The 11485-nt window shown below is 37.5% G+C and overlaps 1 protein-coding gene across 1 annotated transcript in view; it reads right to left on the bottom strand.

Annotated features, from left to right (window-relative positions):
* The window catches only part of LOC142335063 (uncharacterized), a 12809-nt gene extending 2334 nt beyond the window's left edge, over positions 1 to 10475 (bottom strand). The window contains exon 1 of the mRNA XM_075383394.1: positions 10021 to 10475. Within this exon, the coding sequence (XP_075239509.1) occupies positions 10021 to 10437 (417 nt within the window). The 5' untranslated portion in view covers positions 10438 to 10475. The remainder of the gene's footprint in view (positions 1 to 10020) is intronic.
* Positions 10476 to 11485: the final 1010 nt, after the last annotated feature.

Genomic DNA, 11485 nt, shown 5'->3' with positions numbered 1-11485 from the left:
TGATGAAGTTTTTTCCGTCATAATTCTCTTCAATTTTGCTCACTTTCGCAGGAGGACCAGTAGTTCATGTCAGAGTGAACAAACAATTTTGCAACCTTTTGTTCTCTAAATACGTTAAAACAAAATCTTGGGCCACCTCCTGCCCAGCAATCGGGCGCAAGCACCCTCGTGTTGGCACTAAGTCCCTCGGGTGATTAAATTTTTGTTCCAACATAATCTTAGTTACAAATAATCAAATGCTAGCGAAATTTATTTTCAAAGCAACCAGGGGAAACTGATCAATAGTTAGGTTTTAATAGATTCATATCAAGACCCAGGGGCATGTCCAGATTAGATAATAGTGATTATCTAGTCAAATACAAATTTTCTGTCTCAAATTTATCTCGCTCCAGTTATCTAGACCCAATAAATTATAAATTCCAAAATCTCACTATTTCATTGTGATTGCTTCAGAATTTTTATGCTCATTTCTGTTAAAGTCACCGCATTGGTTAAAATTTATCGTTGGAAAAATGGAACAGATTTTGGCACTCTTATAATTGGCTTAGTTATACGTCGGTATATTTCTACGCCACTGATAGAACTAATGCCACATGCCAATAATAACTAAGGCCAGTGGCTAGCAAACTAGCAAGATCTATATTCAAAATATAACCAACTAACGTGGGGCGAATTGCACTCAAACGATTGGCAAGCGGTTGGCTTCATCAGTAGCTGGCCGCGGTTTAGTGAGGGCAGCTTTAGCTTAATTGAAGGGGCGTGATGTGAGCGTAGCGGGGGGGGGGGTTAATGGGCAAAATGGGGGGAGGGGTGAAGTGAGGGGGGCTGATGTGGAGGGGGAGGGGCTGTTCTGGGGGGGGGGGGTAAACCTCTAAGCACCGCCCTTCACATCATAAGTACAAGTCTTCAAAACAATTTCTGTGAATGACATACTTGGAGACTAGTGAGCTGAAAGTCTCTAAGAGAACTCAATGCCCGCTGTTCGCTACATGTTTATCTCTTTTTTGAGGACGAAAAGTCAAATAAGTCAGACGAAAAACGGTCAAGCAAAAAATCGCATAAAATAGACCAGCAGGACTAATATTTAGAACCAGTTTTCTGTTTATCTCGTTTTTGAGGACGAAAAGTCAAATGAGTCAGACGAAAAACGGTCAAGCAAAAAATCGCATAAAATAGACCAGCAGGACTAATAATTAGAACCAGTTTTCTGTTTATCTCGTTTTTGAGGACGAAAAGTCAAATGAGTCAGACGAAAAAACGGTCAAGCAAAAAATCGCATAAAATAGACCAGCAGGACTAATAATTAGAACCAGTTTTCTGTTTATCTCGTTTTTGAGGACGAAAAGTCAAATGAGTCAGACGAAAAACGGTCAAGCAAAAAATCGCATAAAATAGACCAGCAGGACTAATATAATTACTACTAACTTCATTTGAGAGCAATTAAACATACTACAAAAACACATTGAAAAATTGATCAAGGAGCTTTTGAATAATAATTTTCTTTTAATCTTTCTTGCTATAGTTTATTGAATTAAAACGATATATTCTACTGTGGATGCTCCCCTGTTCCATTAAGGCAAAGTTACCGTTTGTAGGGGCCTCGAAACGAAATGTAACAACGCTCTTACTGAAATGATGAAGTTTTTCCGTCATAATTCTCTTCAATTTTGCTCACTTTCGCAGGAGGACCAGTAGTTCATGTCAGAGGGAACAAACAATTTTGCAACCTTTTGTTCTCTAAATACGTTAAAACAAAATCTTGGGCCACCTCTTGCCCAGCAATCGGGCGCAAGCACCCTCGTGTTGGCACTAAGTCCCTCGGGTGATTAAATTTTTGTTCCAACATAATCTTAGTTACAAATAATCAAATGCTAGCGAAATTTATTTTCAAAGCAACCAGGGGAAACTGATCAATAGTTAGGTTTTAATAGATTCATATCAAGACCCAGGGGCATGTCCAGATTAGATAATAGTGATTATCTAGTCAAATACAAATTTTTTGTCTCAAATTTATCTCGCTCCAGTTATCTTGTCCCAATAAATTATAAATTCCAAAATCTCACTATTTCATTGTGATTGCTTCAGAATTTTTGTGCTCATTTCAGTTACAGTCACCGCATTGGTTAAAATTTATCGTTGGAAAAATGGAACAGATTTTGGCACTCTTATAATCGGCTTAGTTATACGTCGGTATATTTCTACGCCACTGATAGAACTAATGCCACATGCCAATAATAACTAAGGCCAGTGGCTAGCAAACTAGCAAGATCTATATTCAAAATATAACCAACTAACGTGGGGCGAATTGCACTCAAACGATTGGCAAGCGGTTGGCTTCATCAGTAGCTGGCCACGGTTTTGTGAGGCCAGCTTTAGCTTAATTGAAGGGGCGTGATGTGAGCGTAGCGGGGGGGGGGGGGGGTTAATGGGCAAAATGGGGGGGAGGGGTGAAGTGAGGGGGGCTGATGTGGAGGGGAGGGGCTGTTCTGGGGGGGGGGGTAAACCTCTAAGCACCGCCCTTCACATCACAAGTACAAGTCTTCAAAACAATTTCTGTGAATGACATACTTGGAGACTAGTGAGCTGAAAGTGTCTAAGAGAACTCAATGCCCGCTGTTCGCTACATGTTTATCTCGTTTTTGAGGACGAAAAGTCAAATGAGTCAGACGAAAAACGGTCAAGCAAAAAATCGCATAAAATAGACCAGCAGGACTAATAATTAGAACCAGTTTTCTGTTTATCTCGTTTTTGAGGACGAAAAGTCAAATGAGTCAGACGAAAAACGGTCAAGCAAAAAATCGCATAAAATAGACCAGCAGGACTAATATAATTACTACTAACTTCATTTGAGAGCAATTAAACATACTACAAAAACACATTGAATAATTGATCAAGGAGCTTTTGAATAATAATTTTCTTTTATTCTTTCTTGCTATAGTTTATTGAATTAAAACGATATATTCTACTGTGGATGCTCCCCTGTTCCATTAAGGCAAAGTTACCGTTTGTAGGGGCCTCGAAACGAAATGTAACAACGCTCTTACTGACATGATGAAGTTTTTCCGTCATAATTCTCTTCAATTTTGCTCACTTTCGCAGGAGGACCAGTAGTTCATGTCAGAGGAAACAAACAATTTTGCAACCTTTTGTTCTCTAAATACGTTAGAACAAAATCTTGGGCCACCTCCTGCCCAGCAATCGGGCGCAAGCGCCCTCGTGTCGGCACTAAGTCCCTCGGGTGATTAATTTTTTGTTCCAACATAATCTTAGCTACAAATAATCAAATGCTAGCGAAATTTATTTTCAAAGCAACCAGGGGAAGTTGATCAATAGTTAGGTTTTGATAAATTCATATCAAGACCCAGGGGCATGTCCAGATTAGATAATAGTGATTATCTAGTCAATTACCATTTTTTTTGCCTCAAATTTATCTCGCTTCAGTTATCTTGTCGCAATAAATCATAAATTCCAAAATCTCACTATTTCATTGTGATTGGTTCAAAATTTTTGTGCTCATTTCAGTTAAAGTCACCGCAATGGTTAAAAGGTTAGGTTTTGATAAATTCATATCAAGACCCAGGGGCATGTCCAGATTAGATAATAGTGATTATCTAGTCAATTACCATTTTTTTTGCCTCAAATTTATCTCGCTTCAGTTATCTTGTCGCAATAAATCATAAATTCCAAAATCTCACTATTTCATTGTGATTGGTTCAAAATTTTTGTGCTCATTTCAGTTAAAGTCACCGCAATGGTTAAAATTTATCGTTTGAATAATGGAACAGATTTTGGCACTCTTATAATCGGCTTAATTATACGTCGGTATATTTCTACGCCACTGATAGAACTAATGCCACATGCCAATAATAACTAAGGCCAGTGGCTAGCAAACTAGCAAGATCTAAATTCAAAATATAACCAACTAACGTGGCGCGAATATCACTCAAACGATTGGCAAGCGGTTGGCTTCATCAGTAGCTGGCCACGGTTTAGTGAGGCCAGCTTTAGCTTAATTGAAGGGGCGTGATGTGAGCGTAGCGGTGGGGGGGGGGGGGGGGCGGTGATGGGCAAATGGGGGGGGAGTGAAGTGAGGGGGGCTGATGTGGAGGGGGAGGGGCTGTTCTGGGGGGGGGGGTAAACCTCTAAGCACCACCCTTCACATCATAAGTACAAGTCTTCAAAACAATTTCTGTGAATGACATAGTTGGAGACTAGTGAGCTGAAAGTCTCTAAGAGAACTCAATGCCCGCTGTTCGCTACATGTTTATCTCGTTTTTGAGGACGAAAAGTCAAATGAGTCAGACGAAAAACGGTCAAGCAAAAAATCGCATAAAATAGACCAGCAGGACTAATATTTAGTTTTCTGTTTTCTATTTAGTTTTCAGTAAACCAGTTTTGTGTATCTCGTTTTTGAGGACGAAAAGTCAAATGAGTCAGACGAAAAACGGTCAAGCAAAAAATCGCATAAAATAGACCAGCAGGACTAATATAATTACTACTAACTTCATTTGAGAGCAATTAAACATACTACAAAAACACATTGAAAAAATGATCAAGGAGCTTTTGAATAATAATTTTCTTTTAATCTTTCTTGCTATAGTTTATTGAATTAAAACGATATACTCTACTGTGGATGCTCCCCTGTTCCATTAAGGCAAAGTTACCGTTTGTAGGGGCCTCGAAACGAAATGTAACAACGCTCTTACTGACATGATGAAGTTTTTCCGTCATAATTCTCTTCAATTTTGCTCACTTTCAAAGGAGGACCAGTAGTTCATGTCAGAGGGAACAAACAATGTTGTAAAAGTTCCACATGCCGAGGCTTTTTCAAAAATTTGTCCTAAAAGGGAATCTCATGAAAACTTTAGGAACGTAAACAAAATTTTCTCAAAACATTATAGGTGTTTCGAGAAAAAATTGTTAATAATTTTGTACAACAGTTCCCAAAAAAAGGTTACAATTCCCAAAAAAGTTCCAAAGTTCCAAATTATCATGATTCTCTTCAATCTTGCTCACTTTCAAAGGAGGACCCGTTGTCCTCGTCAGAGGTACCAAACAATGTTGTGACAGTTGTTTCGACAAACAATTGTTAACAATTTTGTATAACAGTTACCAAAAAAGGTTACAGAATGACAGTTATTGAAAAAAAAATAAATTTCTAGTGCATCTGGCCCATTTGGGCCAGATTCAACTGCTTTGTTATCACAAAGTTATACTGTGCAGAAAATGCTCAAAACTTAGATTTACCTCTGATCTCAGAGAAATTGTCTTGGAAAGGCTTCGGCTGTCGTCGGCAGTGAAATCATTCAAAACAATTGGTTTGACTGGAAAAGAATGCCAGTAGAATGGGTTCAAAAAGATATTTTGGCTCATAACGGCTAATGGCTTTCTTTCCTAAGGGGCTTCAACCGCTTTTTATGAGAGCTACAAATTTTAAACCAGTTTGAATCGAAAAACGCCATTAATTCTGGCACTATTCAGTACACATTTAGTATTTCATAATGGCTAGATTTTTCCTAAGGGGCTATCAATTCTAATTTTGCAATAGACATTTAGCAGCGAACTGTCTTTAACTTTGAATGAGAGCAATTTAAAAAGCAAAAATGAAAAAGTCAAGCTTCAAAAAATTCTTTGCAAAATGATCAGACGAAAAAAAAGGTAGGGTGAAAAATCGGCAATACAAGAAATTGCATTAACAAGCTCCAACGAACCAAAATAATGGCAATAAACTTTGTTGAAAACTGGAAGCAATTAAACGCACTTCCAACTGGGGGTTCATTGGGGGTTAATAACCACAAAACATAAACATAGCCAGAAGAATTCCGGAAACGACTCGAAGTGGAAATCCATTTAAACACCATCCAACTGCTCATCAGACAAAACGTGCCTCCATTAAATTATGATTATCTTGAAACAAAACCATAAAACAAAAAAGGAAAAACAAATCTGTTAAAATATTATAAAAAATCTGATCAAATTTTGTCATAAATTGAGATCTCGAAATGAATATCTCCGTCAAAATTACTTCATCAAAACAACTAGTACCTACCAACACCACCTAGCAGAATTTAAAAAAAAACTTGAACCCAAATCATGAAAGAATAAGCTCTTACAAACAACTTGGACTAAAAAACTGGAAAAAGTTGATAAATTTTTTAACATTACAAAAGCACATAAATCCAAAGAGAAAATCCTTTCAATTCCAAGAGGGTATACAGATGTTCTCAAAGCGATTAACTGCAAAAAAACATAACCGACTAACGTCGGGCGAATTCCTCTCAAACGACCGGCGAGCGGTTGGCTTCGTCAATAGCTAGCCACGGTTTAGTGAGGCCAGCTTTAGATTAATAGGAGCGTAGGGTGAGCACAGCGGGGTGCAAAAGTGGATTGGGGGACTGATGTGGGGGCGGTGGGTGGTTGGGATCAATTTCTCAGAGCGGCCCTTCACACCATAAGCATAAGTCTCCAAAACAGTTTCTGTTAATCACATACTTCAAGACTAGCGGGCTGAACGGCTCTAAGAAAACTATATGCAAACTGGGCAATACCCCTTTATCTTGGTCTCGTTACTGAAGAGGAAAGTCAAAACTTTTCAACTTCGCAGCAAAGAAAGTTCAAAACACTTTTTGTCTCGAAAGTTCTGTCAAGTAGACCAAAACTTAAAAAGTTTCGTTGACCAGTAATGGTCGTTGAACTCAGAAAGTACAAAAAATATTAAAAATTTTGGAAACAAACGCAAATTTTAACAAAATCTGGCTGAAATACAAGATATTAATATCTTAAGAACCATTTTATTGCCTCAAGAGCCTATCCAGTATCCCTGTTTCAAGCCTGAAATAGTTTCACTGGCTCATAAAGATCCATACACTTGGAACATGATAAAATTTTCCGAAAAACAGAAAAAAATTTTATCCAAAAATTATTAAAACTGGAGTCATATAAAATAATGATCACCAATGCATTAACTCTAGAAACTATGCAGCAGCTTGTTATCAAACCTTGGAGGAGGTCCCAGGGCCCTTCGTGCCGGAAGAAATTCGAAAACATGAAAAAATTGCAAATGTTTTTTTTTTACAAAATTGCTTAAATTCGTAATATTAAAATCTTTAAAAACATTCCATTACATCTACAAACTATGCAGTAACAAATTATCAAACTAGAGGAAATTCAGTGGCTCTTGAGGCTAGAGAAACCTAAAAAATGAAAAAAAAATATCAAAAAACTTGAAAAAAATTGCAAGTTTTATTTAAAAAAATTGCTCAAACTTGTGATATTAAAGAAGTTGATACATAATCCACGACTAACAAAAATTTTCCAGTACCATATTACATACCCTAAGGGAGGTTTTCAGGCCCATTGAAAACCTGAATAATGACTAAAAACAATACAAATTTTTTAAAAAATGGCAAAAATTGTCAAAAGAAGCTAAAATTCGTGAGGTTTAAATATTGGAGACATTCCATTAAATCGATGGATTATACAGTAACCAATTTTAAAAGCCTAGAGGAGGTTCCTGGGCTCTTGAGGCTGAAAAAACCTAAAAAACGACAAACATTTTCAAAAAACTTGAGAAAATCAAGTTTTATCAAAAAATTGCAACAAATTGTGATATAAAGTTGAAACAAATTCCATGGCCAATGAAAATTTGTCATTAATTAATATCAAACCCTTTAGGAGATTTACTGGCCCCTGGGTCTAGAAAAACCTGACGAAATTGAAATAAATTTCAAAAATTTAAAAAAAGTGCAAGTTTCCTCAAAAATGCTTAAATACGTTATAATAAAAAGTTGAAATCATTCCATTACCACTAGAAACTATGCAGTAACCTACTATTATAACCTAGAGGAGGTTCCTTGACACCTAGGGCTAATAAAAATAAAAACGTCAGAATTTTCAAAAAGCTTGAAAAAAATTAAGCAAATTTTATAAATTTGCGTATTTTGAGCGAGCGGTTGTTCGTCAGTAGCTAGGAACGGGTGTGTGTGTGTGTGTGGGGGGGGGGACAGTGGGGTGGGAAGGGGTGTAACAGCGGGGGGGGGGGGGTGGTAGTTGGGGGGGGTCAACAGTGGAGGGGTCTTCAACCTCTAAGAACAGCCCTTTACACGATAAGTAGTCTCCAAAACAGTTTGCGCTGAAACAGAGCTGAAAGTTTGTGCTGAAACAGACTATTTTTTTTTCAATTGTTCGGTTTAACACTTATTTCGGTTGAGACATTTTCTTGTTTCCGTAGGGTTTGAAGCAATTTAAAATCCATGTAGATAAAAAAAATTATTTGTTTTGTTTCTGATTGACTGGCAGCCCAAGTTTCAATTATCCTTCCATCACTTTTTCATTTGAAAAATTTCAAAAAATGTTAGGCTTCGAAATGGAAACCATCGGCGACATGTAAAAACTCGCTGTTTTATTTTGTCAATAGCTTCGTCAGTAGCTAGCCACGGGGGGGGGGCACCGGAGGCTGATGGGGGCAACACTGGGTTGAGGGCAACAGCGCGGTGTGGGTGGAGGCAATAGTGGAGGTGGGGGGTCAACAGGGAGGGGGGTCTCAGCCTCTAAGAACCGCCCTTCACACACTATACGTTTAAGTCTCCAAAACAATTTGAGCTGAAAAGCTCTAAGAGCACTTAATGCCCGCTGGGCGCTACCTGTTTATCCCGTTTTTGAGGACGAAAAGTCAAAGGCCTCAGACGAAAAATTGGTCAAGCAAAAAATCGCATAAAAGGAATCGCACCGACAGGAATAATATAATTGCTACAAACTTCGTTTGAGAGCAATTAATTAAGAAAATAGTTTCAATTTTCGCCATTATTTTCTCCCATTTCTCAACAAAAAAAAATGCTTCGTATCAACAAAACTATAACTACGTGTTATAAAAAAATTGTTCAAGTAATAAAGGTCTTTTCAATACCCATTTTGAGGCAGTAAAACAAAACAACCGTCAAAAAACCTCAAAAATTAGCCCAAAACTCATCAAAATTCATGAAAAACCTCCTAATTAGCGTAAAATTCAAAAGAATTTCCAGAAACCTTCAAACAGATACCAAACCCAGCCTAAAATTAAAAGAAAATCATAACCAAAACTCAAACAAAAAACATAGCAGGACAAGTCCTGACGTACAATTCAAAGAATTTTCATAGACTAAACAGAAAACTAGACCTAGAACTGACTATGAACGGATTTGAAAAAAACCATTTAGAAAAAAATCCGATCCAAAAAATTGAAAAAACAGTAAAGATCAAAGTGAAATTGCCGCTTGTGAACAAAAAACCACTAGCGAGAAAGCGCATTTTTGTTCAAAACCGATTTCTCACTCTACTTTGAATTTAGAGCGAAAAAATGTCACGCCGCAAAACCACTCGCTTTTTCGCTCCTCTTCCTGTTTCGGCGTGACCAAAATCACTACTCCAATTTGACTTCAAAAATCATGAAAATGTGTGAACAGATCTTAAAAAAAGACAGCGCCCCAATACAATTCAAATTCTTTGAATTGTAAAAAAACTCTTTAAAATATCGCACGTTAACAAAAAATTTCGCTCGCTTACAGAAACTTTTTTCACACCTCAATTTCTCGCTCTCTCGAAAACAGCGCAATGAACAATAAACCACTCTCCTTTCGCTCCACTCTTCATTTTGTTCGGCAACAAAATCACTCCTCACGTTTCATTTCCTGCTTCAAAATTCACTCCAATAATTCACTCCTCTTCGAGTCGTAATAATATTAACCGTCCCCGTAGCTTCCTTGCTTTTTTAAAATAGGGGTTATCTTCTCTAATCCGCAGTGAGCATAAATGTTTTATGACCCCCCGGCGCACGTGCTATTTTTTAACATAGTAACGTGCTATATAACAACATATAATTTGTAACTGGGGGTCATAAAAAACACTGGGGGGCCGAAACAGAATAGATCCAAAATATTAATGATCGGTTATGAACCAGGATTTCATTAATTTACATCATTCTTATTTTTAAAAATCGGTTATCAATTGTCACAATAGATGCAATTTCATTTTTTATCAACTTACATAGCTCTTAACAGACTCGGGGACTGGAACTTCGACATCTGGAATAAATTCTTTAACGGAACCCCATATCTGTGAGGCTTCGTTAGGAAAACACAAGGAAGCAGTCACACCTCCAGTTATAACAGGGTACAAAATCATCTTCAGAGGTTTTCGAGATCTCTTTCGGGCCAAAGTTGAGAGAAGAGTTAAACCAACAACAGACCCAATGGTGCCAACTCTGAGGTAAAACGGGTCAATTCTGTCAATCAGTTGAGTTGTATGAGCTCTTCCTGTTTCGAAGAACTGCGTTGCTCTCTGTCGAGTGTATGTGATATTTTGAAGAGTTTTGGTGTTTTCAATTTCGGCAATACTCCGCATGGGGACATGCACTTTTGGATCGGGGTAGTAGGGCAAATCTTCTAGCTTCATTTTAGTCATTTTATTCTGAAACAATCAAATTTCTCAAACGAGAAAATTGTACAGAAAGCCAGGAGGAAAGAAAGAAAGAAACAAACACGGTTTCCACTATTTGTTTTTTAAGAGATTTTACCTTAATCGTGATCATGAATATTCATTACTACACGTTTGTTATTGTCATTGAGAAGTTATCAAATTTTGAGGCGAAGCCGGGTTGTTGTATAACTTCGAGAGGGAGGTGAAAACCGTGGTAACAATTCTAATTAACTCTCAAAGATTACAACAGTTGCATAACTTAAACCACTTCCCCTAATTAGACTACGAGTTTATCACATTCTTCTATCTTCACTGTTTTTCATCAAGAATTTGATAAACTTGTAGTATAATGTTGAAGCAGATTTCATTGTATTAATTGGGCGTTATCATCGTTATTTCACCGGTAAATTATGCTACTGTTGTTTTCGCAACAAGAGTTGATTAAAAAACCAAGGTTTCCTTTTGTTCGCCTATTCACAGGAAAAGAGCACGGAAAAGACTCCCCCCCCCCCTCCATGGGGGCAAATGTACGGATCAAATAAGCTGTGATGCAGCAATAATTCTATATTGTCAGAGATTGTGAATTTGTAGAACACACAGCTGCATTGAACCCCAGAATCAGCAAATTGTGTTCATAATTGTATCTGCATTACACAAAAAAAAACAAGAGACCCTCTATATGTATTTCCCCATGATCTTCCGACCACTCGTGTCCCAATTCAAAACTCAGAATTTTCAGTGGACGCAAGTGAAAGTAGCGCAAAGTTACCGCTGTTCATGGCCATGCCTCTTTTCCGTTCCGCTGTGGGATATAATCCCGAAACCACTGACCCCAAGGACAGTTATACAACTTTCCAAAATTTGTGGCTTACTTGACCCCATTTTTTTTTTCAAAATTCGGTTTGCTTGCCTATCGGCTTACTTGACCGCCACCAAAGTTTTTTACCAAATTATTCACAAATAAAATATAGGCCATTTTGGAGGTTAAAGACAGAAACATTACAATGAAAAATAGGTCAGGAAACCAGAATAT

This window comes from Convolutriloba macropyga, chromosome 2 (assembly GCF_964194025.1).
Source record: "Convolutriloba macropyga chromosome 2, txConMacr16.3, whole genome shotgun sequence".
Classification (NCBI taxonomy): Eukaryota; Metazoa; Xenacoelomorpha; order Acoela; family Convolutidae; genus Convolutriloba; species Convolutriloba macropyga.
This window is presented reverse-complemented; position numbering and strand designations above follow the sequence as displayed.